Source organism: Lynx rufus, unplaced genomic scaffold (genome assembly GCF_022079265.1).
Source record: "Lynx rufus isolate CCGP_SWC_20201006 ecotype Redwood Valley unplaced genomic scaffold, mLynRuf1.p SCAF_2, whole genome shotgun sequence".
Classification (NCBI taxonomy): Eukaryota; Metazoa; Chordata; class Mammalia; order Carnivora; family Felidae; genus Lynx; species Lynx rufus.
In genome coordinates, this window is record NW_025814834.1 from 119,824,873 (window position 1) to 119,851,914 (window position 27,042).

The window sequence follows — 27,042 nt, forward strand, 5'->3', positions numbered from 1 at the left end:
TAGTTGAAAGGTTTGTGTGTCAGAGGAGAGGGGTTTTAAAGATGACCTGATTGAACATTGAAATTATCAGGTCTTCATCAAACACCTTTAAGTGTACATTATTGTTACTTTTTTCTGTTGACCCTGGGGCCCAAGTTATGTTGGTGTGAGTTGACATTGATCTGTGTTTGAAGAAACAAGTGAAAAGAAGGGAGTGATTGAAAATAAAACTAAATAAAAATTAAAGTTTGATGCTATATTACATGTTTTTTTCTTCCCTCAGTAGTTAATAAAGATTTGATATTTTCCTAGTGTCTACCTTCCTCTGTTCCAAGGTTGTTGTCCCAGACATGTTCCTGGAAATGGGAATGGTATACATTTACCATCTCCACATTTAGACATTTTCCTCACAATGAAGGTTTCTGTGCTTATCTGGAATATTCTGGGTAGGACCTTTTGAGCTCTTGGGTTTAGACAATTCTCAGTGATATGTGCAGGAGTTTTGAGTTGAATATTGTCCACAGGTGAGTAGTGGTTTTGGATGAAGATGTGGAACCTCTGTCACCCAGATAATAATGTAGAAATAACCCAAGTGTTGCGATCTTAGCTTCTTCAGGCCCTGGCTTCAGAACAGTTAGCTTAACACGTAGAGGTGCTTTATGCTGGACTCAGACTTTCTGTCATACGGTGACAGTTTACGGTGTTCTGGTGACTTGATTCTTGGGAGTAGCCTTCATTGCTACAACCAAAGTTGTTTTAAAAAGGCTGCAGAAGAGACACCCATGAAGAAATCTAGGGTGTTCTCTGGATTTACCCCATTTGGTTTTGGGAATTCTCCATGATTTTATAAAATGTAACAATCTCAGGTTTTTTCATTTTTATTTTTAACATAATTTTGTTCTCTACCTCTAAATTAACAAACAATAGAAATTGTCTGCTCCTTTTAAAAAGCTTTCTGAACAATTTAAGCTAAAAGAGCACTTTTGTTTCTCTTGGGTGGGTAGCAAGAAGATTATATATATTTATAAAATTCTTTTCCAGCAAGGGTACTTAAAAGCATGTATTTAAAATTAAGAGCTTTTAAAAAAAATGAAGCTGTATTTAACAAAATAGTCTTTAAAAAGCTTTAAAAAGGGAGCATTTACTAAAAGCACAGGAAATTGGTGACAGGCTGAGTTTGTTTCTGATAACAGAACAGATATACATCATAGAACAGAGGAGGTAATAGAAGATATAAGACAATGGAATAACTCCTCAGATTGGCCTTTTTTGACCACTATATATCACTATACATATATATATTTGTATAGAGAATAATTTAACTTCTAGATCTGATACAGCTCTTCCTCCCTTGGGTTTTATTTTATTTATTTTGTATTTATTAAAAAAAAAAATTGAACGTTTATCTGTTATTGAGAGACCAAGAGAGAGACACAGAGAGACAGAGCATGAGCATGGGAGGGGCGGAGAGAGGGGGAGACACAGGATCCGAAGCAGGCTGTCAGCACAGAGCCTGACGTGGGGCTCGAACTAAAAAACCGTGAGATCATGACCTGAGCCAAAGTCAGACACTTAACTGAATGAGCCACTCAGGTGCCCTGCGCCCCCTGCACTTGGGTTTTATTATACTGAGATCCTGAATGAACCTTTTGGATATATAAATCCTGTAATTATTTTGATCAGTGTCATTTTCCAAAGGGTTAGATGCTCATAGTGAAGAAATACATCAGGTCTACTTTGGATCAGATTGGTGCTTATTTTTCTGTGGATGTGTGTTAGTGAATCTACTTGGGGAAAATGGTACTATATAATGAAAACATATGATCTTAGCTTACCATTCACTTGGAATTTTTATTACTATGTTTTCTGTATTTGCTGTTTAGATGTAAATTACTTTGGCTTTTGTTCAACTCATTTAAATTAATTCATTTTTTAAAACTTTATTTATTTATTTTTTTTGGGAGGGAGGGGGACATAGAGGGAGAGAGACAGAATCCCAAGCAAGCTCTGCACTGTCAGCACAGAGCCTGACGTGGGGCTTGGCTCACACTCAAGAACCTGTGAGATCATGACCTGAGCTGACACCAAGAGTCGGACGTTCAACTGACTGAGCCACTCAGGCACCCCTTAAATCAATTCTTCACCATAATACACATAGCTTAAGATTCATGGGGAAGAGTGGGGGAAGCTGCATCTTTAATTCATGCAAATGTTAAGGCAGGGACTTCCAAATATGTTTAGTTTTGTGAAGATTAGAAAAATAAGGTTCCACTTCCTCAACTTCTCTTCCCTGTTAAAGGCCAGGAAATTTGCACCATTATTTCCTTCTCATTTTACTTTTCTGCTTATGCAAAATGATATCAGAATTATTAGGCACAGTCACATTTGGGATCACTATGCTTGTTAAAATTGAGGCCTTAGAACATTTTAAACACAAATTGGGTGTTGACTTGTTGACTTTGTTAATAGGTTTTGTGTTAAAGATAGTTCATTGAATAACTTGAGTATTGACTGAACCTGCTTACGGTTCTAGCACTGGGCTAGGTCCCAGGTAGACAAAGATGAGCTAGTTGTATCTTAGGGAATTTGCACCGAGATGAGGGAGAGAGACAGGTGAGCCAGCACTTAAAAAAAAAAAAAATCTACTTAGGATGTAATGGGAGCACAGAGGGGGAACATCTAAATCAGACTGGAGGGTCTCTGAGGGCTTCTTAAGGAAGGTATTGTTTTATCTATGATTTGAAATCGAGGTAGGAGTAAGCTAGATGGATAAGGAAGAAAGGGAGGGGAAGTATTTTCCAAGTGAAAGAATGCACATGTGTGGAGAAGTGATTATTAACAAATTGGCCACATCTGATTTATAAATATATTTTTATAATTATTCATTTTATTTAACTCATAAATGAAAATTTTTCTGCAGTCTTTAAGAAGACAAAAATAAAAAAGTAACAATGCATAGTATATGTCAGTATAGCACAGCAAATATTGATGGATTTTGTTTTTTGCAGTGAATCTAATAATATAAAATAGACAAAATTGGCATTTTTAAAATAAAAGATTATTCTAGATTCATCAACTCATTAGGATGGTTATCTTTATAAAATGAATATTACATTAGTAATGTCAAAAACACCCTTATGTAATTTATTTACTTATTTATTTTTATTAAAAAAATTTTTTTAACGTGTATTCATTTTTGAGAGAGAGAGAGACAGAGAGCATGAGTGGGGAAGGGGCAGAGAGAGAGATACAGAATCTGAAGCAGGCTCCAGGCTCTGAGTTTTCAGCACAGAGCCGGATGCGGGGCTCAAACTCAGGACGCAAGATCATGACCTGAGCTGAATTCGGATGCTTACCCGACTGAGCCACCCAGGCGCCCCCCCCCTTATGTAATTTATAACTTCAGTTTCTGTTGGTTATATTTTCTTAAATCAAGGTATACCTCTTTTTGAAAAGTAATACTATTTTGCTATGAACTCTATAGCCTAAGCCTCAATCTTTATGGGTCTGGTATTAGCATCTCTTAAATAGGAAACACATTTTCTATTAGATGATACCTGTAAAGGACATAGAAATCCTTGTAACACTATCAGGAAAATAAAAACTGGTATCTTCCTTGTTGTATTTATTTGCCTTTTAATCAAGACGAATTTCAAAGAGGAAGACAGATGTTTCTCTACTTTGTTTTTATTTAAATGCACCACTTGGGATTTGAAGCTTCTGCACTTCTGTTTGTTTGGATTTTTTTTTTTCATGGCTTGATCCCAAAAAATGGAATAAAAAGTTTAGTGGAAGTTTGTTGTTTGAAATCACAGGGTGCTATGAGAATTATTGCAAATCCCTGATGTCTGTCTGCCCTCAATTCTCCTACTTTTGGTAATAATGCAAGCAGTCATTTTGGAAAACTTTACTTTGTTCATTTTACCGGGTCTCTTCCAGACACCATGTGCCTGAAGCAGCAGCAGCAGCTAGCTGTAGCCAAGGTCCTAGGGCATAAACTCAGAGGACTTGTCTCTCAAATGCTGGTACTCAAAATTTGCATAAACGTTAAAGAGAAAATTCAAAAGGCCCTGTATACCTTCTCTTCACATATTTTAGGAACCCCACCCATTTAAGATATTAAAACGGCTTTTGAGTGAGCAGTGGATATAAACACAAACAGATACCACACTGCAGACCAGTGGAGCAGGATATGGAAAAAAAAAATCATGTGAGATAGACAAGAGGCTTATTTGAAGAGGCTACAAAGCAACAAGTAATGCCAATTCACAGCGATTACATGTTAATGCAACAAGTGAAACACATTGAAGGCTGCTCAGATTACAACTGGCTGGGGTGCAGACTTAATTACTCATGTTAGAGATTCGTAAAACAAAGGGAGGCTTTTAAACCAATGATATGTAGCTGGCATGGTACCGAAAAGCCCTGGAAAACTAGGCAGACGCCTAGACGAAATCTTAAGGAAGGTTTCATCAAGTCAGGATACCTTGGGCCAGTCCCTAAATGGGCAGATTCCTGAAGCCCTGGACCTGGTCAAAATCAATGACAGCTTATTCTGTTTTTTTTGTAGTATTTATAGACAAATAAGGCCAATAAACTTGAATTGATACTAGAACCTTGTCTGGACTGAGTTACACAGTGCTAAACAACAAGGGTTTGGGTTGTATTTCTTAGCGGCTCTTTTTAGGGTGGTCCTGAGATTGATATGAAGAGGGTTTGCTAAAGATATAAAAACAAGTTTTATTTTGTTTGTATTTATCTCAGAGTCATTTGGGTAGATCACATTCTCTTTGCCCCTACCCCTAACTTCCCTTCATTAGATTGTATGGACTGTGAGGATAGGAATTGTTTCATTTGTTTGATTTCCATGCAATGCCTAGTAAAAGGCCATGCTCACAGTAAGTTCTTCAAACAATAGTAGTAGAACCATGTTAAAATTGAAAGACATTTTTGCTCATATATAGTGTGTACCTTTAGTGAGTGGCTTCTTATTCCTGCAGTACTATACTTTTTTTTTTTTTTTTTTTTTTAAGTGGTGACCTCTGCTTTTTTTTTCTTTTCTTTTCTTTGGTGGTGGTAGTAGTAGTAGTTCAGTATGTCTTTTATTAGATTGTTATCGATGGCAACTGGGAAGAATTTATTTCACCTAATGATATTACATCCTAAATTGCCTGGGGCTCTTCTATTTTTCTAGATTTCTCAGTATGTTTAAACTAGGGTTTGATTGATATAACAGGTTTCCCTAAAGGCACCATTTATCATGCATTTAGTTACCAAGAATTTAAGTACCTACTGTGTGAGCTAGGTTTTTTTTGAGTTCTTACTTATGTATTAGGCATTGTTCGAGGCTGTTTAAGTGGTTAATTTATTTATTTCTTACCAGGGTTCTGAGAGATGATTTTATAGGTGAAGAAACTGAAGCACAAAGTGGATACAGAGACAGATAGTAAATGGTGGAGCCAGAATCCAAGCTCAGATGCTGGTGCATTAAACTATATTGCCTCAAATAGATAGAAAAGAAGAAAGGTCTTCTATCCTCTGGGAACTTAAACATGGACAAGCAGAGAGAGAAGACCGTATAGAATTAAGGGCTAAACTGTGAGTGAGTTATCAATGTCGTAAGACTCGGAGGCTATGAGGGGGAGGCAGGAGGTGGGCTGGGCCTCCAAAGAGTGAGTAGAGTGTAGGTGGTGGAGGGAAGTGGCAGCAGAGGAAGCTGAGAAGTAGGTAGAGACCTGGAGGGCAGTGGTGATCCGTCCCAGGGAGAGACTGCATTTACTGTGGTGGGAGGGCACTGGGCAAGGAAGGTGGGCTGCAGTCTTGAAGGCGAGCCTGAAGGTGTAGACTGGAAGACGTAAGAAAAGGCCTGTCCCTGGAAGAAGTGTGAACCATGGCATTGTGTGAAGGTACTGCATAGACCTCTCGTCTAGTTCTTCTGAAGCCAAACTGAGAGTAAGTTCTGAGAATTGAGTAGAACTGAAAGTCAATGTAGATTATAGAGTGCTGGACCAACACTTTGCAAGTGGGGCTTCTGGGAGATTGGATGAGGTTAGAATAAAATTCTTACCATTTTGGGGGAGCTAAGAGAATGGATATCTTCAACCTATTCTAAAAAGGGAAGACTTGAGTAAATTTATATACATATATGTAAAAAAGAAACCTTTCACTCACTGGAACATTTTACAATCGTCACTGTTTTCAAACACAAATCTGATGGTGTCATTGTCCTGCTTAAAGCCAAGCAGTACTTACCTTCACACTTAGACCAGAAGTGGGAGTCTAATCCCTGCCTGCCTCTTACCACTCTCTGCCTTGCTAAATAGTCGCTAGCCACGTGCACCTGGAATACCAGTCTCATTCCCATCTCACGGCCTTTACACTTGCTCTTTCTCTGTTTGGGATTACTCTTTCCCACATCTTCATGGTTCTTTTTCATTTAAATCTTGGCTCAAAGATACCTTCTGAGAGAGGCCTTTCCTAGTCACCCTATCCAGCCTTTGTAGTTACTCTGTCTCCCAAATCCAGGTTCTGTTTCCAACAGAATCTATCACTTACCACTGTCTGAAATGACATTATTTATTTATTCACTTATAATCTCTCTTTCCCTTTTCATGGGGACAGGGACTTTATTCTGTTAACCGTGGAATCCCTGAATTTGGGCTAGTACCTCATGGAGTAGATGCTTTGTAAGTGTGTTCTCAGCATTAGAAGCGTAGTCCCCAAATACATTGCCCAGGAAATGTGTGAAAATTAGAAATTGGTGTCTAGATTTTGTATCACATTGCCAAGTGATGGAATGATAAAATTGAAATCTGCTTCTCCTGTTTTCACCCCGTTTTGGCGGGGAGGAAGGCATGCATGCACACACATACAGTATATGAGATTGATTTAAGTCAGCAGTATTTATTGAGTGATCACTGTGGCTTAAGATGAAAATTTTGGAAAAAGTTACCCTTTTTGTGAGTGACTCATTTCTCTGAGTCTACTAAGACATTAGTTTAAGCATCTGTTCTGTAAATGGGGTATGATTGAGCAGTTTGTTTTTTACTCTACAAATACAAAGGTGCTTTCAATTTCACTGTTAAATTTAAATGTTTTACATTGGAAGAAGGGCAAATTGAATTTTGAAATGAGATCTTTCCTGGTCTCACTGCAGTTTTTTCAAATTATCAAAGTTTTAACTTCTCTTGGAATGGCACATTATTACACTATTCATTTACAGATTATTCCTAAGCAAAGTCACGAGTCTCAAATTTTACTTTATTTTTCTTTTGTCTATTCAGGCAACATCTTACTGTCTAGATTACCTGAGACCTCCAGTGGATTGTATAGTCTTAGAGGATTCCTTAAAGTTCTCAAAGTATGGTTCCTCAGACTTTAACATCACTATTACCTGGGAACTTGTTAGGAATGCAAGTGCCCAGGCCCCTTCTAGACCTCCTTAATCAGAAACTGTGGGGCTGGGGTCCAGCAGGCCCTCCAGTTGACTCTGATGCACACTTTGAGCACCATGGCTTAGTAAACGTTAAAGGGTCAAGGTAGTGTGATCCTAAAGATTAGCCAGATGGCATTAATTTTTAGCCCTGTAAGCCCACCTCCTTTTTGGTCACTGAATTTGATTGGTTCACTAAGGCTAGGCTGTAAAGTTATTTGCTAGATGGATTGCCACATACTGACTTTGGGTTGTTTGTGTTTCTCTGAACTTGTCACTGTAATGATTTGCCAGGACACTTAATAGGAACAGACTGTAATTTTTTTTTGCACCCGTGGCTTTCTGAGTCATGGGTGGCTAGGTCCTTAATGTCCTTCTGCATAGATTTCTCCAGGCACCAGGTATGCCATTCACATACTTTTGATGAGGGAGGTGTCACTGTTGGATCGCAGGAGACCTTCAGAAGCATTTAGTCCACACCAGTGTAGTTTACAGGTGGGGAAATTGAGCCCCCGTGAGGTTGGGCTGTACTTGCAGTAGGACAGCAGGCGAGTGCTGGAGGCAGGATTTCAAGTCTCCCCTGCGCCAGGACTCCTGCAGGGGGAGGACAGGGCTGCAGCTTAGCCCGCTCCCTGCCTGCAGGACATTCCTTTCCTACTGACAGGTTTCTTTTTTATTTAAAGAAAAAAAGCAAATAGAAAAAAGTCAGGAAGTTCTCATTGAAACTAATAAAAGTGTCTAAAGAGAATGAAAAAAACAGTTTGAGAACTTTGGTATGGAGGAAATAACCTGACATTAACTGTTTTAATTATAGTTGTAGCATTGGCCTTATCAGTGTGGGAAGAGGGAGCATTTGAGCCCTACAGGGAAGTGGGATATGGACAACAAGATGACCCTCTTCCTGAATCTGTCTCTTCAGGCTGCAGCTTAGTGACTGTGTGATCCCAACGGCTGCCATAGAGATGGGGCTGGACTCACTAAGAGACCTGGGTCCCGGGCCCAGCACTGGCACAGCTAGTGTGGTGTGATGCTCCATGAGGAGGTCACCTCACCTCCTTGGCCTCCACTTTCTAGTCAATGGGCCTAATGATACCTGTTCTGCCTATCCTGAGAAGAAAACTGCCAGAGTTTGGGAAGCAGTGTATCACAGAAGTTAAGAGCACAGACTCTCTTGTAGGATCTAGACTCCCTAGGTTCAAGTTCTGCCTCTTTAACTCACTGGTGTGGTGGTAGGCAGGTCACTTACCTTTTTTGTGGAACTGTTATAATGAAACTAACTTCTTCATAGGGTCGTAGGGAGCATTGAATTAGTCTGTGCAAAGTGTTTAAAATAGTATCTGATATTTAGTAAGTACAGTGTGTTAGCTGCTATGGTTATTACTATTTTTAAAATATTATTATTTTAAGGGATGAGATTTCTGTAAACATGTCCTCAAATGGTTCCATCCGTTGGTCACAGTACTGGGAAAATAGAGGGTTCTTACTCAGTAATTGTTAATGGAGTTGTTGTAACATGCAGCTTGCGCCTGCCTGCACCCTGAAAGGAAGCTGATTTTGATGCCCAAGCAGGGCAGGCCTACAGACTCTGATATTGAGCAGTTTATTCAGAGAGTAGTATGGCTGGAGGAAACTCAAAGGTGGAGACTTCTCAATTTTGCTTTCAGGTTTATAACCACCCTAGGAAATGGACATCTTAATAATCTTCCAGAAAAATTAATTAACTTCAATTTTGATTTTTATTGTTTGGCTAGGTTGCTTTCTGTCTTGCCTTTCCAATTGTTATTAGGATTCATGATAAGGATTTTGGGGATGAAAATTCCAACTCTGAAAGCTAAACAATCAAGGTATTGTAGTTAACCAGCAAGTGAGTAGTAGACTTTGGGTAGCCTCCCTTCTCTTCAGGCTGAAATCAGTGAAAGTTTCTACTATTACTGTTTATTTCTGAGTAGTCTTTTTTGGGGAGGGATTGTGGTGGTGAAGCCCCTTTTTGTTGCCTTATAAAAGGACTGGAGTTTAAGAATTTGAAAGTTATTGTTTTATCTGCATGTATAAAACTTTAACTTTTTATTTTCCTTACTTTGACCCCCCGCCTCCTTTATAATCTGTATTTGTGGTCTACTCCCCATCTTTGTATGAGCCCTTTAAGGCTAGAGATTATGTCTTATTCATTTCTTATGTATTCCACTTCCCCTTTCTCTCTGGATCCTAGTACTGTGCCTCATACATACTAGGCTCTCAATTACAGTTTGTTCAATGAGTTTTGTTGATATTTCTGTTACATATTAAAGTGGCCTGTTTTAAAACTTCACTCGAAGCCTTAGGTAATTCATTAATATCATGGTGACCTGATATCTACCCAGGTCTTCCTAAATATTCATTGATGAATCCTTATGTTTCCAAACTTAAAGGTGCTCATGGCATATCATGGATGTTAGAGCTTTAATTTTCTTAGTATCATTGGGAGATAGGGATGCAATAGCTGGAGAGATAGAGGCACAGATAATTAGGGGCATCGTTCAAGACTACAAAACAGTTATTATAGCAAGAGACTCCTAGGATGAGCTTCCATGCTCCTATGACCCCAGAAGCCAAAGGACAAAAACAAAACAAAGCAAGCAAACAAGAAAACCTGATTGAACTTCTAAAGGGAAACCCAGATCAGGTCGGATATAGGAACGGATGTTGACCTAGATTGGGTAACATTTCTTTGCTGTCTGAGGGTTATGATTAGTGACTTATTTCTAATATGCATTTGCTTTTATTTTTAGCATTGCAGTGTCGGGACAGCTATGAGCCCTGTGTAAATGAAGGAATATGTGTTACCTACCACAATGGTACAGGATACTGCAAGTAAGTTTTTCTCTGTTTGTTTTTTTTCCCTGTTTATATATTTTATTTTTCCTCAATAGCACACTGGACAAGATTTGGTCCTACTAATTCTATTTTTTTTTTTATTAAAAAAATTTTTTTTTAACGTTTATTTTTTAAGGAGCGAGAGACAGAGTGAGAGTGGGGGAGGGGCAGAGAGAGAGGGAGACACAGAATCCGAAGCAGGCTCCAGGCTCTGAGCCGTCAGCACAGAGCCTGACGTGGGGCTCAAACTCATGAACTGTGAGATCATGACCTGGGCTGAAGTCAGATGCTTAACCGACTGAGCCACCCAGGCACCCCACTAATTCTATTTTTAATACTTCTGTGAATGTTACTGGTTCTCTAACTTTTCTGGTGTAATTTTGTGAGCAATGAGGATGGAAGGATGTGGATGTCAGATAAATGGTTAACAAGAACTTCTTATCTCATCGTTATCTTCTTCATTATGAAAAAGACTTTTCAGTGAGTGACTAGTTAATGTATATTGGGTACATTCCTAGAATCGCTCCTCAACACGTTAGTTATGATCTTGTTTTTAAGTCAAACCACAATTGATACTAGCTTTAATTCTGCCTAGTGTAAGTGAATATTATAGCCATGCAAAACTATTTTTTCTGGTGTAAAAAAGTCCAGTTCAGAAAGAGAGACTGTGAGAAGGATGCATACACCTGCAGGGATGGGACAGAAAGCAGGTGCTGTGGAGAATGTCACTATAGGGGTTTAAAAGAGTAAGAGTCAGGAACAGTACTAGGGAGTGTAGGCTAGTTTCTTAGGAGCAGTTTTTCTTTTTTCTCCAACCACCTAGTTTATGCTTTTCGTTGATTTGAGGAGGCCTGTGAGATTATCTCATAAATAGCTCCTCTTTTCCATCCAGCTCATTTGAAAATTTTTAACAGGAGAATGTATTCGTTTTATTTATATTATGGAAAATAAGATTTGATAATAGGACTTTTATTTTCTTTAACACTTGTATGGGCTGTATCTTTGTTCTGTGCTTTGGTAGCAGTACTTGCTTGATAAGCATTTTAAATGACCTTATCCAACATGTTTTTATTTCTTCTCTGGATATTTAATTGAATACCATAAAAATAATAATGACAATTGTTCCAATCAAGTCCATTCTGACCCTCGGATCTAAGTTCTTTCATGTTATATAAAAAGAATTCTTGCAGGTCAGGAAACATACTCTTCACCTGAGCGACAATATTTTAAGTGGTGATGATGGTAAAGTTTAACCATAGGTTGTTTGGATTGGAATAAAGACAGTACGGGAAATGAAATTTTTTATGTAATTGATAATGAGCTGCTCACCTAGTTTTTCTAGCTGGAAAACAAAAAACAAAAACAAAAATGTGATGTAGTCTCCTCTCAGAATGGTGACACAACTAGAGATAATGACGGGGAGGAACTTAATACCTTAGAACTGGCTACCAAAATCTTCAGGCCCTTTTTGGCACCTGGTGTCTCGGTTACTTGCTTTATTTTATTATTCACCCCTCTTGTGGTAGTTACCCCATTACATTATGATCATTTGTGGATGTGTTTGTTTCTCCTACTAGACTGCAGGTCCTTGCCTTGTGCATTTTTGTATAGTTACTGCCTGGTGGAGTAGCTGGTAATGCAGCTAGAGCTTAACAATGTATTTCGTGAACTAAAAGATGCTCAATAGATACCATCGTTCACGTATTTTTTTTTTAATTTTTAAAAAATGTTTATCTTTATTTTTGAGACAGAGAGAGACAGAGCACAAGCAGGGGAGAGGCAGAGAGGGAGGGAGACACAGAATCAGAAGCAGGCTCCAGGCTCTGAGCTGTCAGCACAGAGCCTGACGTGGGGCTCGAACTCGTCAACTGTGAGATCATGACCTGAGCTGAAGTCGGATGCTCAACCGACTGAGCCACCCAGGCGCCCCAACGTTCACATATTTTTTAAATCCATGTCTTAAATAAGAAGATACTGGTCCTCCCCTCTGAGAATTTTATTTGCTTCACACAGCATCCAGGATGGTAGTACTATATTGAGAGGCACTTCAGTTCTATTTGGACATAACTCAACTTGGTGACTTATGTAGGGGGAATTTCAAATAGATTCTAAGTGTTGGCCTATGTATTTGTGGTCTGACATGGGAGAGACTAGTCTCTGAGCACTTACCAGGAGAGGACACTAAGGGTCACTTTTGGGAGACAGATTTGTGGGCTGTTAGTCTCAAACTCTCCAACCAAGGTGAGAGAGACAAAGTTGCCCCCAGTTTCTAGAAGAAGCACTTCTAGGGAACAGGGAACTCACTTTGTGGTTGACAAAAATGGGGCTGCATACATTCTGCCCCTAGATGCTTGGTAATTGTTGATGGGTTAGGCTGCTTATGGATATAGTTCTGGGGGGTCCCTCAGCTGTCCTCCAACCCTGAGGTTGTGAGAGAAACAAGCCCCCTGAGAAGGGGGAGTAAGAAAAGAAATGGATGAGGCTGTTCTTTTGGGACACCAATATGAACAATAAAACTTGTAAGAAGAGAGTGCTTCTCTACATCGGGAGATATTATAGATAGAGAGTAGAGAGTATTTCTCTACCTTTTGGCGTCATCAGGGCTGGCAGTGTCAACGTAAGTGGACATAGGAAAAGCAAGGACAACATCAGGGAGGCCAAGTCAGTCATCTCTGCAAATGCCACAGAATGATAAGCAACATTTTAAGCAAAAATAACATCCGGGGCACCTGGGTAGCTCAGTTGGTTATGTGTCCAAGTCTTGATTTTGGCTCAGGTCATGATCTCACGGTTCGTGAGTTCAAGCCCTGCATTGGGCTCCATGCTGACAGTGCAGAGCCTGTTTGGGATTCTCTCTCTCTCTCCCTCTGCCCCTCCCCTGCTCGTGCGTTCTGTCTCTCTCTGTCTCTCTCTCTCAAAATAAATCAACTTAAAAAAAATAACATCTACTTAGCAGACCTTTCATTGTATCTTCACCAACTTTGCTTTTTTCCTTGGGGAAGGAAGGTAATCTAGCTTGTTCAGTAAATATTATTTTCCCCAAATGGTAAATGGATATTAGAACACTTAGAAGTTCTATAAAAATGACGTCAGACATGCAAGGCATATGATTATCTTTTTATTCATGAGATTGCTTAGTGGATTAAGAAAAGAAAGTTGAAGCCAAATTCTTTTTACAAGGGGATGGGGAACGGGAATTAATGGAAATGTTTTAAAGTAGAAGGTATCTGACTATCTGTTTAAAGAGCATAATGCTACTGATTCAGCTAAAATATAATGGTTGTTTATAGAAATTATAGAAATCCTTGATAAGATCACATTGACAGATGAGGATAAGTACTTTTAAAGGTTAGTTTTGTACACAGCTCAACAGTTTTTTTCTCACTGTTAGGACCCTAAGGTACTCTATCATAGTCTATGATGCCAGACAAGGAAAACCTGTGTAATCTTGCATAAAACTCAATTATTGCTCCTAAATAGTTGTTGTCAGATCTTAATAAAGCCCTCTCACTACAGAGAGATAAGACATTTTATTCTCTCCCTTGTCCTACTGGGAGGTATAAATATATAATTAAGTTTGGCTGTCATTAATCACTTTCAAGTTGTTTGTCTCAGGCTTTCAAATATAAACCATTCCAAATCCCAATTTGATTGAAAATCATGGGTAACTCAAATTTGCTAGAATGTTGGGGGAGGGTATGGTTATGATTTGTAAAATTTACAAAGTGTGCATTTTTAAAGGCATATTTATCATAGTTATTTGCAGTCTTTGTCAGTTCTTAACATCTGGATTGTCTTTGGGTATGTTTGTATCAACAGCTCTTTCTCTTGACTTTGGGTACAATTTCCCTTTAGTTCTCATTTATGGTAGTATTTGTTATTTACTAGGCATTGTCAGTGATGCACTTTAAAGTTTATCTTCCACCAAAGAGTGGTGAGTTTTGTTTTACCAGGCAGTTACATTACTGGAAGATCACCTTGATCCTATGAAGGCTTGGTTTTAGACCTTGTTTTGCCAGTTCTGTTTTGCCTTTAGTCTGACAGTATAAGTCTTAGTACTGGGATGTGGTCCTTACTCCAAAGGTATGACTCCTCAAGGGGATCAGTGGGAAGTGTGAGGTGCTTGGTAAGCCTAGTGTTTCCCAAACCTTTCTAATTTAGTAGGACTTGAATTCTGGACTCCCCAGAACCAAGCTCAGCCTTTCAGCCTTTCAGCCTTTCAGCCTTCCAGCCTCCCAGCTCTTGCTTTCCTTTGGGTTCCTAAGTACCTTGTTCATGCACAGCCAGGAATCATTTAAGGATTTAAGTGGGAGTCGTATGCATATTTTAGGGCTACCCGCTCTGTGGTTCTGTCTTTTCCAGGATTTCTCCTCCTCAAATTCTAGTTTCTTAGACAGTTCCAAATAGCTTTGACTCCTCAGCTCAGTAAGACTTCCATTTTCTGCTTGCATTCTGTTCCTCTTGTGCTGTGTGGACTGAGGAATACCTTCAGGGAAAAAGCTATATAAATGTAGGTTTCATATAGTTTGCTTTTCTTCTTTTGAGGCTCATATCCCTTCCAGTTTCTGCCTGCTTTTGATTACTCCCCGGTACCTTTAATATATTGTCCACAGTGTCTAATTATTGTGAGCAAGAGAGTTGATCTGATATAATTACTCTGCCATTATTTTTAATGATAAAATTATCATTATAAAGGACTCTTTCAAAAATTTCTACATACCACTTAGGAGGTAACTAGCATAGTGTTTATTAAACACTGGAAAGTCACTATGAATTACATAGGTACCTGTGGATGGGTGATTGCATTTGAGAATCTCTACTTTTTGCCAAAATACCTAACTAGGAACTACATTTTAAAGTAAATCATTATAAATATAAAATGTTATAAAGTACAACTTTGTTTCACAATTTACCTAAAATTGGTCTACTAGCTGTAAGAAACATTTCAACATTAACAACTAACAGTTTTCCTTGCCAGGATTAGGGCTAATGGTGTAGACCTCCTAAAGCCGTTCCAGGAAAACTGGAGCCACTGCCTTCTTTGTCCTCTTGATATGTTTCTATGTAGTCAGGAGAGAATAGAGACACTCGGAGTCTTCCAGAGCCTGGCTTATAGTAGAGGAGGTGCTATCAATATTTGTGGTGGTGGTGTTCTCCTAGAAAGGCATTTTCACAAGTCATGGCTGACTCAACATTTTCCCATTTCACTCACCTTGTTAGTGCATTCAGTGCTGTTCAGGGCAACATCAGATCCAAGAGATACACTGGGAAAAATGTTAACTGGTAAATCACTTTCTCTTTCTTCTCTGCTGAACCCGGTTCTGCCAAGAAGATTCCTTCAAGTGGGATGCCCTGTTTAGCAGAATATCATATGGACAGTTTTTCTGGCAGATGCTAGCAGAAGCCTGGCCACATTTCTGTAGTTCTTTTATCTTTACCACAAAATGAAAAATACTGTCTTTTGCTTACTAAATACCTTTCACAGAGTAATATCTTTTCAGTGTGATGCTTAAGGAGCTATTAATTCAAGAATTACTTCTTTATTGTATGCTGTTTATATATATCAGTATAACAGATAACTGAAGCCTGTGGTAGTGGTTGCAAGTAATCGATAGTGTTATCACATTGTTTCACACTCTTTCGGAAGTCATAAAGTAATTATCAATTCATTAACCTGGACTTCTTAAAGAGGTTCACAGTGAGTCTTACTAGCCTGTTGCAAAGTGAATTGTGAAGTGACGGACTGTAATGCCCTTCAGAACAGAAACTGCCAGTGACTGGTAGGGCTAAGGCCAGGGAAAGGTGAGTGAGGGATTCATCTCAGGTATAACATTAAAGAGGGTATCAGGAAACCCAGTTACCAAGATCAGTAATATTTAATGCAATAATTTAGAATGTCAGCATTAATGCAAACAGTTGTGGGTTCATTTCTGGGCTTCCTATTCTGTTCCATTGATCTACATGTCTATTTTTGTGCCAGTACCGTACTGTTTTGATGACTACAGCTTTGTAATATAACTGGAAGTCTGGAATCATGATACCTCCAGGTTTGCTTTTCTTTTTCAAGATTACTTTGGCCATTTGGGGTCTTTTGTGGTTCTATACAAATTTTAGAATTGTTTGTTTTAGTTCTGTAAAAAATGCTGTTGGTATTTTGATAGGGATTGCATTAAATGTGTAGATTGCTTTGGGTAGTATAGACATTTTAACAATATTTGTTCTTCCAGTCCATGAGCATGGGGTGTCTTTCCATGTCTTTGTGTCAACTGCAGTTTCTTTCATCAGTATTTTATAGTTCAGAGTACATTGGTACTCTTTGGTAAGGTTTGTTCCTAAGTATTTTATTATTTTTGGTACAGTTGTAAATGGGATTATTTTTTTCATTTCTCTTTCTGCTGCTTCATTATTGGTGTATAGAAATGCAATAGATTTATGTACATTGATTTCATATCCTGAGACTTTACTGAATTTGTTTATCAGTTCTCACAGTTTTTTTTGGTAGAGTCTTTTGGGTTTTCTATATATAGTATCATGTCATCTGCATATAGTGAAAGTTTTACTTCTTCCTTACCAATTTGGATGCCTTTTATTTCCTTTTGTTGTCTCATTGCTGTGGCTGTGACTTTCCAGTACAGTGTTGAATAAAAGTGGTGAGAGTGGGACACCCTTTTCTTGTTACTGAATTTAGGGGAAAAGCTCTCAGTTTTTCCCCCTTACGGATGATGTTAGTTGTGGGTTTTTCTTAGATGACCATTATTATGTTGAAGTATGTTCGCTCTAAACCGACTTTGTTTAGGACTTTTATCATGAATAGATGCTGTACTTTGTCAAATGCCTTTTCTGCATCTAATGAAATGATCATATGGTTCTTATCCTTTCTCTTATTGATATGATGTATTATATTGATTGATTTGTGGATATTGAGCCATCCTTGCAACCCAGGAATAAATCCCAGTTGATCATGGTAAGTGATTTTTTTAAATGTATTGTTGGATTCGGTTTGTTAGTACAGTGTTTTGTTGAGAATTTTTGTACATAATCCTAGAGTATTGTATCTGCTTGTAGCTCTATGAGTATACATGGGCCAGGCTTGGCTAATGCTGCATTTCTGAGAAGTGGCCTTTGACTTGAAAGCTCAGTGCAGTTGCTGCAGATGAAATAGAAGAAGACAGTGAAGGTGGGGATAGAGGGTAGTATCCATTAAAATGCTCTTTAGTGGAGAAAACCGAATTGAAAAACTTGAAACTTCTCTCTTCTTTTGCCTAATGGAAAATGAACAAGTCCAGATGGATTTTATGCAGCTGTGAAAACGAGACAGGTCAAATTCAACGACTTCTGATAAATGTTGCTGCCAGCTCAGAAGTCACAAGTTGTTAAACATAGTGCCTTACATTTGCATAGTGAGTTACAGATGATAGAGGTATGTCCCGTGAGGCTGTCTTTATTTAGGACTTGAGATCTGGACCCTTCAACAGTATCATTCTTAAGTGATTCTTCTTATTAACATTATATGTTTGAAAAATCCTTTAGCAAATATATTAGGTGGCCCTGAAGAATTTTTTATAAAGTAAGTCTTGATTATCAGCTTCTTATAATACAGAACAACAATTCTCATACTCATTTCAACTGATGTTTATTCTTTACGCTGGAACCTTTATAAACGTTGGTGTTAGATAAAGAGGTAAGAGAAGGTGGTTCTTAGACTCTGCCTGTGTCCTTTTGCCTGTCTTGGGTAACTGCCAAAGTTAAATCAACTAATTTTGGCCTACAACCTGGCATGAATAGATGGGAGAGTAGCTAGGCTTCTTTCAGTACAGTTCCTAAGTTGACCATAATCCTCTGTAAAGTTTCTTTCTTATTGTTCCATTGTGTCATGTCAGCACCATTAATTTCATGTAGGAATTCTTTTCTCCCTTTTTTTCTTGTGACTAAGCAGGATGAGAAATATTTTTCATCCAGGATCTGGAGTTGCTTAATTAAATCCTTCATTTAAAATTTTGGCTGTCTATCTTTCATCGAGGCTAGCAAGATTGAATACAGAGAGGTAGGGATATCAGAATGTGATAAAAAATTTAATTATCTAAAAATTCCCAAATACTTTTTTCCTCATTGAGCTAGCATAAATGTGTGGGCATGAGGGAGGTTTGCATTTACGTGCCCTTCTCAACATCTTGTAGCTAGGAATAAAATTTGGTGTCTCCTCCACCCCCACTGTCGTGTTTTGTGAGTTTTGTGAGTTTTTTGTTTTCATATTTGTCTTAGTTGTGTTTTACTTTACATTTTGATGTGAGGTAAATTACAGTTTCTCTGGGGGCTTCCCAAAGTTTCCTATATTCTATTTATCCATTGTCAGTAATCTCTACTAGCACTTCATCCTCAGTGTCCAAAAATGTCTTACTGATTTCTATACTGATGCCTTCAGCTTTCCCATATTAATGCAATTACCTTGTGTTTAAAATGGTCCTCTCCTATGCAAATGATTACTTAGATCTTTGTGGAAAGGATTTTATGAAAGAAAAGTGAAAACAAAGACTAATAAAGGCACTATTTCAGTGACAGGTGGTATTACATAGTGAACACATCCAACTAGAGCATCGTGCCCCATTTTCTCCACATAAGGATGAGGAGAAAGTAGGTGGTAATGAGAAAATAACCTGATTAGGACTTATGTAGGATAGTAGCATTTAGAGTCCTGAACCTGTATAGATTCAGGCCACTTTCCTGTACCCACTGTATCTATCTATAATCCTGTATCCTGAACACTGAAAATCAGATAGACTGAAGCACTGCTGGATTCTTACTCTTTGTCTCAGTCAGCTCAGGCTCCTGTAACAAACTACCACAGACTGGGTGGCTTAAATAACAGACGTTTATTTTGCACAGTTCTGGAGGCTGAGATGTCTAAGATCAAGGTGCTGACAGACTCTGTTCCCTGTGAGGACCTTCTTCCTGGTTTGCAGATGGCTACCTTCTCTATATTTTCATTTGGTGGGGAAAGAAAGCTCCGGTCCCTTCATCCCCTATGTGGGCACTAACCCCATCACAAGGACCCCACCCTCATGATTTTATCACCTAATAACCTCTCAAAGGCCCCACCTACCAGCCATCATATTGAGGATTAGAGTTTCATTATATGAATTTGGGGAGATGCAAACATTCAGTCCATAGCACTCTTCAAAGAAAAGTTTAATTTTCATCAAACTAGTATTTATTGAGCTGGCTACTCTGACTGAGCACTGTGCTAGGTATTGTGAATAGACATAAAGGTCCAAGAGGCCTGTGTTCTCTGACTTACTTTATAAGTATAAAATATCTTTATACTTTATAAGTATAAAATATCTCAGGAGTGTCTGCTAATGAATGTTATGTTTCTCTAACATAAAACATGGTGGCAGTCCTTGCCATCTTGTTAGGGAGATGAGGCACATGTATATGTATAAAATACAATAGTCTGTAACTGCCCTATGTGTCAGCACAGATTAGAAGAACTTTGGAGGGGCGCCTGGGTGGCGCAGTCGGTTAAGCGTCCGACTTCAGCCAGGTCACGATCTCGCGGTCCGTGAGTTCGAGCCCCGCGTCGAGCCCCGCGTCGGGCTCTGGGCTGATGGCTCGGAGCCTGGAGCCTGTTTCCGATTCTGTGTCTCCCTCTCTCTCTGCCCCTCGCCCGTTCATGCTCTGTCTCTCTCTGTCCCAAAAATAAACAAACGTTGAAAAAAAAAATTTTTTTAAAAATAAAAAAAAAGAAGAACTTTGGAGATTCATACAAGGGAGCAACTACTATAGGACAGAAAATTAAAATCAGAGGATTTTTAGTAGATCACTTAGATTATAAATCTGAGAATATTGATGGTGCCTCAGGAGGTGGGTAGTAGAAAGATTAAGTGGAGAAAATGAGGGGACCTGAGGGGTTATTGTTTCTTGGAATAATCATTACCGATATCGTCATCATTTTGTTCTTTTTTAAAAAAATTTTTTTTAAGTTTATTTATTTTGAGAGAGAGAGAGCACGAGCAGGTGAGGGGCAGAGAGAGAGAGGGGGAGAGAGAGAATCCCAAGCAGGCTCCATGCTGTCAGCACAGAGCCCGACATAGGGCTCAAACCAACAAACCGTGAGATCATGACCGGAGCCAAAATGAAGAGTTGATGCTTAACTGACTGAGCCTTCCAGGTGCCCCTGAAAGTTTCCTTATTTTAGAGAGAGAGAGGGAGAGCATGAGCAGGGGAGAGGAGCAGAGGGAGGAGAGGGGAGAGAGACAGAGAGAGAGAGAGAGAGAGAGAGAGAGAGAGAGAGAGAGAGAGAGAAAACGAACGAACCTTAAGTAGGCTCCATGCTCAGCACAGAGCCCAACGTGGGGCTTGGTCCTGTGACACTGAAATCCTGACCTGAGCCAAAATCAAGAGTCGGACGCTCAACCAGTTGAGCTACCAGGCACCCCCATCATTTTGTTCTAATGACATAATTTAAAACTTTTCTACTTCTTGGTTGGTCTTTTCTGTCTATATTTTGTGTGAGGTTTTACTAAACCAGCATGTGGATTCATCTGGTTTCACAGTGACATAACTGATTTAAAAAATCATTCCTTTAACACGTGTTGGCATGAATGCTTGAAGAGTGCCTAGAGTGAGGGGTAGAGGGGAAGACCAGGGGACAGCAGTGGAGGGCAGCTGGGAGCAGTCACCTCTCTTCCCCCCTGAACTTTTGGGTCTTGACTTGATTTTTTAGCTGCTTCCAGAACAATCAGGTTAGCTGTTTGTGAACACCATTTGCAAGGAAATTCAGAATCTAAGAATCTCTGAAGCAAGAAGAGTTAGGTGAGTGATAGAAAAGCAGGCATTAAGAACAGGATCAGTTTTCATATATGGCATAGGGCATTCTTCTAGTTGAAAATTCAGGTGTCCCAGTGTCAGACCTCTCCTGTCCAGCATATCATCGGCCTGATCTAGTTCATTTCGGGGATCCAGAGTAAGCAAGCATCTGTTAGCCAAATCTTTGGTTAGCCCAAATTAGCTCATGTCCTTTACTGCTTGTTTCTTCTGATTATATAGTACATATCCAAACCCTCAATTATCCAGAATAAACCAGAGCTGCCTATTCTGTGTGGAAAACATTTGACAATGGTTATGATTCTCTTGCCTAGACCATAACCATTTAACTGCCTAGCCCTTTAAGATTTTGAAATGTCTGTTCTTGTGTAAGCCAGATGCATCTCCTTGATGAATTATTTTATTGGGCCCCTCTTGAAACCTCAGTCATCCTGAAAAATACTTCAGGAAATACTTTGACTTTAATTTTTTGTCTTAGTCCTATTTGTATATAATACTTGTGGTATCTGATTCTCTGTTTCATATTGTTAAAACTCATGGCCTTGAATTTCTGGGTCACTCTTAAAAAATGGGCAGAACTTGATTACTAATGAAAAGTTGACTCATTTCCTTCTAGGCGAAGGCTGACACTGACTGTCAGAGTTCATAATTAGTCTCCACAGAAGCAGTCTCTTTAATTGTGGGCTATCACTTATTCTTTCTGAAATCTTATAAGAATTAATGAGAGCATCGTGAGCTAGGAAAACGATTAAGATAGGCATTTATGTTGTGTTGAGAGGATATATAAAAACAATATCTGGAAAAGGTCCTACATAAATGTAAGTGGTTTATTCACTACAAGTTTAAATTTGGAGCAGATCTTCCCAGACCATTGTTTATATACACATCAGTCAGTTTTAGCCTTGTTGAATTTATCAGCAGGTCAGATTCCGTAAAGAGACTTGCAACGTCTGCCACCATTCTCGTCTGAAGAAAACAGGCTCTTAGGTTTTGGACACTTGTTTTGGAGAACATGGTAAGAAGTTCCTTTCCCTTTTAGGTTCAGGATTCTTTATTCTTTGTATCTTGTTTAAATGTATTGTTCTTTGCTTTTCTGCACTTCCTGTGAGGGGTTAGCTGAAAGTGTGCGTTGTGCACCAGTTCACTTACACCAGTGAGTATTGAACCATCCGTATTCTTGGAAGGGTGATTGGTAGGCAGTGGGGAGGATGTAAAAGTCAAAGGCACGACACCTGCACCAGGACCCCCTGCTCAGAGTGGGTCAGTGGTCAAGACACACACAAGCACTGACTCTACACACTAACTTCAGCAAGGATTGTTACGTCCTTGGGTGGTATTGCTGAGGGGATTCAGAGTCAAAATTGTAGTGTTATCCTAGTTAGGAGGTTAAAAGGACTTTGGCAAGCACCTCTCTATTCACCTTGTTTCATGTGTGAGGAGCCCAGGGCTTAATGTGGCCAAGTGACTTACCCTGGATTACTTAACTGATTAGAATGTAGACTGGGACTAAAAATTGTTTCTCAGACCCCACTAGGCAATCTAAAAAGATTCAGCACTATTTCTTTTCATTCTTGGTACCAGCCCTCAAGGAACTCATGTGGGTAATCATGTATATGTATATGTGTACATATAGGTGTATGCGTGTGTGTGTGTGTGTGTGTGTGTGTGTGTAGATGTATCTATATCTCTAGACATATGCATATATCTCTCTCTCTATATCTATCTAACTATATATAGAGAGATAGAAGCAGAATTAAAAACAAAACCTTTAGTACTTTTGTGAGGAAATCTTAAAGACCAAGAAGTTTAACTCTAGCTATTCATTATACTTTTTAACACTTCATTAAATGAAACAGTGTGGAAATTCTTTTGAGTTCCTCGTAAGGGAGGTGTAGCCTATATTAATATCCAAGGGGCTATGGAACATTCCTAAAATTGAATCATACGATTTTAGAGCTAAAGGGAATATTAGAGGTTTTTTTGGCCTAGCATCTTGTTTTAATACATGAGGAGGTAGAAGCTCAGAGAAGTTAAGTGACTGACCCAGGTCAATATCTAGTGGCAGAGCCAGAGCTGATGGAGGGGAAAGGTCTATGAGGTGCCATCCTGTCAAGATCTGGGAACATGCTAATGTCTTGGGTGAGAGATACATAAAACAATATAATAGTTATATTTTTATTCTTATTCAGATAAATAAGCTCATGACTTCTTATGTACATATGTGATACATATATATTTCATATATATATATATATATATTTGCTCAAACACGCCCTGAATCTCACCTGCCTCTAGACAACGGTTTTTTAAGCACTGGGATACAGAAGGATGTAGCCATATCGGATATGGCTTTGCCCCGACTCAGTTTAATAATAAAGTGCTTCCCCAGAGTTAGTGTGAAAACATGGGTTGTGATTCATTTTATGGTGTCTACTGTAGTGTTTTATTGTTGTTGTTGTTTAGATTTGGTAGATTTTATCGAGAACTTCAGCTTGGTTGCTTAAGTACACATCCAGCCTGGGCTATTTCAGGTTTCATAATGTCTCTTTTGCCTGTTACTCTTATCTTTTTGGGGTAATGCATTTCTCTTCAAGTGTAAACTTGAGTGTACACTTTCAGAATGCTTGTTTGATACTCAGTTTCTCTGGTTTGGAAGGTTATAAATCATTGTAATATCAGATTTTTTTTTTTTTTATTCCCTGGGCCATGGTCCTCCTAAGGCAAGTGGTGGTTTTTGTCTTGAGTCACCACATTAGGGCTATAGGTCATTATAGGTAATTTTTTTTCCATGATGTCCATTATTATTTTTATTTTTTAAATAGGCTCCACAGTGGGCGTGGAGCCTGAAGTAGGGCTTGAACTCACAACCCTGAGATCAAGACCTGAGCTGAGACCAAGAGTCGGATGCTTAACCGACTGAGACACCTAGGTGCCCCAATGTCCGTTATTTATTATTATCTTTGGGTTCTAATTATGCATAGGTGTGGCAGTTGACAATGATGATCTTTTGACCACTTGACAGCCTTTCTGAAGTTAAACATAGTTCATTACAGTGCTTCTAAAGTAACCTGACTTCTAGTAGACAAAAAGTTACCTAAATTTCAAGCATGTGTTAAGTGTTTTTGCCTACATTGACTTTAATGCTGTCATGTCCTTAGAGCAGGGATTAGTGATTTTTTCTTAAAGTGCTAGATAGTAAATGTTTTAGGATTTGTTGGCCAAGAGGCAAATTGAAGATATTATGTAGGTACTAGTGTACCCCTTTAAAATGTAACCAGTTAAAAAATGTAAGACCCAGCTCCTGGGCTGGAGGTGTAAAAACAGCTGATCTCCAGGGCAATATTTGCTTGACCTTTACCTTAGAACATAATGGCCACTTGAAATACTTCATGTCTTCCAAGTGCGTGTGGTATAAACTGGAAGAACCATTCTTTGTGGTCAGTTTTTTTTTTTTTAATCATACAAAAGAAATTCTTGAAGCAAATGTTGCTGAAGTTAGAACAAAGGATTATATCTGAATTCTTCTGTCAGTTTTTGGTTGATGCTGCTTTTTTAGTTGAAATGGTCTATACTGGAGGTCTGCACAGAAGTGAGATCCTGTTAAATTAATGAGTGGTATTAATAGAATAAATGAAAACATGACATTTTTTTCTTTGACAATAACTGTTCTCTTACTGCCATAAAAGTAATAAATGTTGAGATGTCTTTAACTTCATGAAAGTTATCCTTTGTGTGAGAAAGAGTTTTGGGTGATTATTGTAATGGTGATGGTTTTAATAATTATGTTTGTCCTCAGAAGCTTATAATCTAGAAAAAAACATAAATAAACCAAATCCAGTCCTGGCAGTGTAGTCGGTGGTGGAGTGGAGTATGCTTCCAAGTATAGGTACCACATGTGCCCAGCTAGTATCATCCATATGAAGAGGGTTTGTGGATTTTGCTCTTGTTTTTGTTGTTACAAGACTGCAAGAATATGTAAGATAATAATAGTGTTGTATTGTTTAAAAAAATGTTTTTTAATGTTTATTTTTGAGAGAAGAGAGACAGACAGAGTGTGAGCTGGGGAGGGACAGAGAGAGAGACACAGAATCCAAAGCAGTTCCAGGCTCCAAGCTGTCAGCACAGAGACCGACGCAGGGCTCGAACTCATGAACCGTGAAATCATGACCTGAGCCAAAGTCGGAAGCTCAACCGACTGAGCCACCCAGGCACCCCTAGTGTTGTATTTTTAAAAGAAATAATCTTTATGGTGTCTAGATGTATGTCAGATAAACTTTCTCATTAGACCACTATGTAGCTTTGCAGTTTTTCACTTTGTTCCTATGGAGGCACAGACTTTGATTTCATATAGCAAACCAAGTACAGATGAAGGAATTTCCAAAACTGAGGAACACTATTTTCAAAACACCTGAATTTGATTATATAGTTGACCCTTGAGCAACACAGTTGAAGATCCACATACAATTTTTGACTCCCCAGTAAACTACTAATAGCCTACTATTGGCCAGAAGCCTTACTGGTAACATAAACAGTTGATCAACACATACTTTGTATGTTATATGTATTATATACTGTATTCTTATAATAAAGTAGGTTGAAGAAGAGAAAGTGTTGTGAAGAAACTCATAAGGAGAAACTACATTTATAGTACTGCACTGTATTGGAAAAAATCCACACATGTATAAGTGGTCCTGTGCAGTTCATCTCACGCTGTTCAAGGATCAAGTGTGTACCAATATAGGCAACATTTGTGGGGAACTTTCTATCCAGTTCAACCAACATTTATGAGCATTATGAAGTGCCAGGTAATAGGCTAAGAATTACTTTATTTGTATGTGCTGTCTCAGAGTTTTTCAGTCTTTTCATCATTACAACTCTGCCCAAAAGGAGCCTTTTTTAGACTTTTTATCCTAATTCCCGCATACTCCCAATACAGTTGTAATACCATAGATATACTGTATATTTATTTATCTACTGTGGCTCTTTGGAAGGTCACAAACAATTGTAATATCTAAGAATGACCCCCAAGAACCAATTTTTTATCCCTTGGGTCATGAACTTAGTTTAAGGAAAGTTTTTGTTGTGAAGTAGGGTTAGACACTGTTAATTTCTTTTCCCATGATGTCCATTTTTATTATCTGTGGTTCTAATTAAGGAAATTTAAATGGGATTTTGCAGTGTTTCAGAGCATTCTGAAATTGTTTTCCAATTATCCATGGAACAGTTTTGCATACTGTGTGATTCCCACCCCCCCTCCTTTTTTTTGGGAGAATAATTTGTTTAGAACCTACAAAGAAATATTTTTTATCCTTTTAAAGTGTAAAGAAATGCAGATTTTTCTCCAGCCTTCTCTTACATTTGGGTTTGGCTTGATAGGATTTGGTTACAATTATTTTTGAACTAGGAGTCTTTTCACACCAAGCCATACACTTTTGGAACTATTTCACTTTCAGACATTTTTTGGACTTCAGAACTTTGAAAGCAGTCATCCACTCATGCTGGAGAACAGAAAGCAGGCACCCGTATTCACTTTTCTTTTCCAAAATCTTGTTTAATTTTTACTGCTCAATCTCTTAAAAATCTAGCAGTTCATGCTACTGAGGCTACTTTGTAGGATATTCTGTTCCTCAGGACTCCAGGTTCCTAGTGGTTCATATAATCAATGTTTTCTCAAAGATTAGTAAAAGATTTAAAGTGCAAGAGAGAAAAAAAAAAAGACTGTGTGTGTGTGTGTGTGTGTGTGTGTGTGTGTGTGCGCACGCATATGCATGTGTTAGTTAACTTCATATTTGGGGGGAAAATGTGATTAAAAAATCCACTCTGTATGGGGTTGGCTAGCCCACTTTGAATGATTTATGGGTAAATAAGGGTTAAGAAGTCCCCTATATATTAGGAATCCTAATTAGGTTTGATAATCCTTTGGATAAATAGTTTAACTTGATGGTTCCCAAACT

At 38.6% G+C, this 27,042-nt stretch overlaps 1 protein-coding gene across 2 annotated transcripts in view; it reads left to right on the plus strand.

Moving 5' to 3' along the window:
* The window catches only part of NOTCH2 (notch receptor 2), a 162,588-nt gene that overhangs the window by 30,490 nt on the left and 105,056 nt on the right, over nucleotides 1–27,042 (plus strand). For both annotated transcript variants that reach the window (XM_047086030.1, XM_047086031.1), the window contains exon 2: nucleotides 10,180–10,261. In XM_047086030.1, coding sequence (XP_046941986.1) covers nucleotides 10,180–10,261 — 82 coding nt within the window. The remainder of the gene's footprint in view (nucleotides 1–10,179; nucleotides 10,262–27,042) is intronic.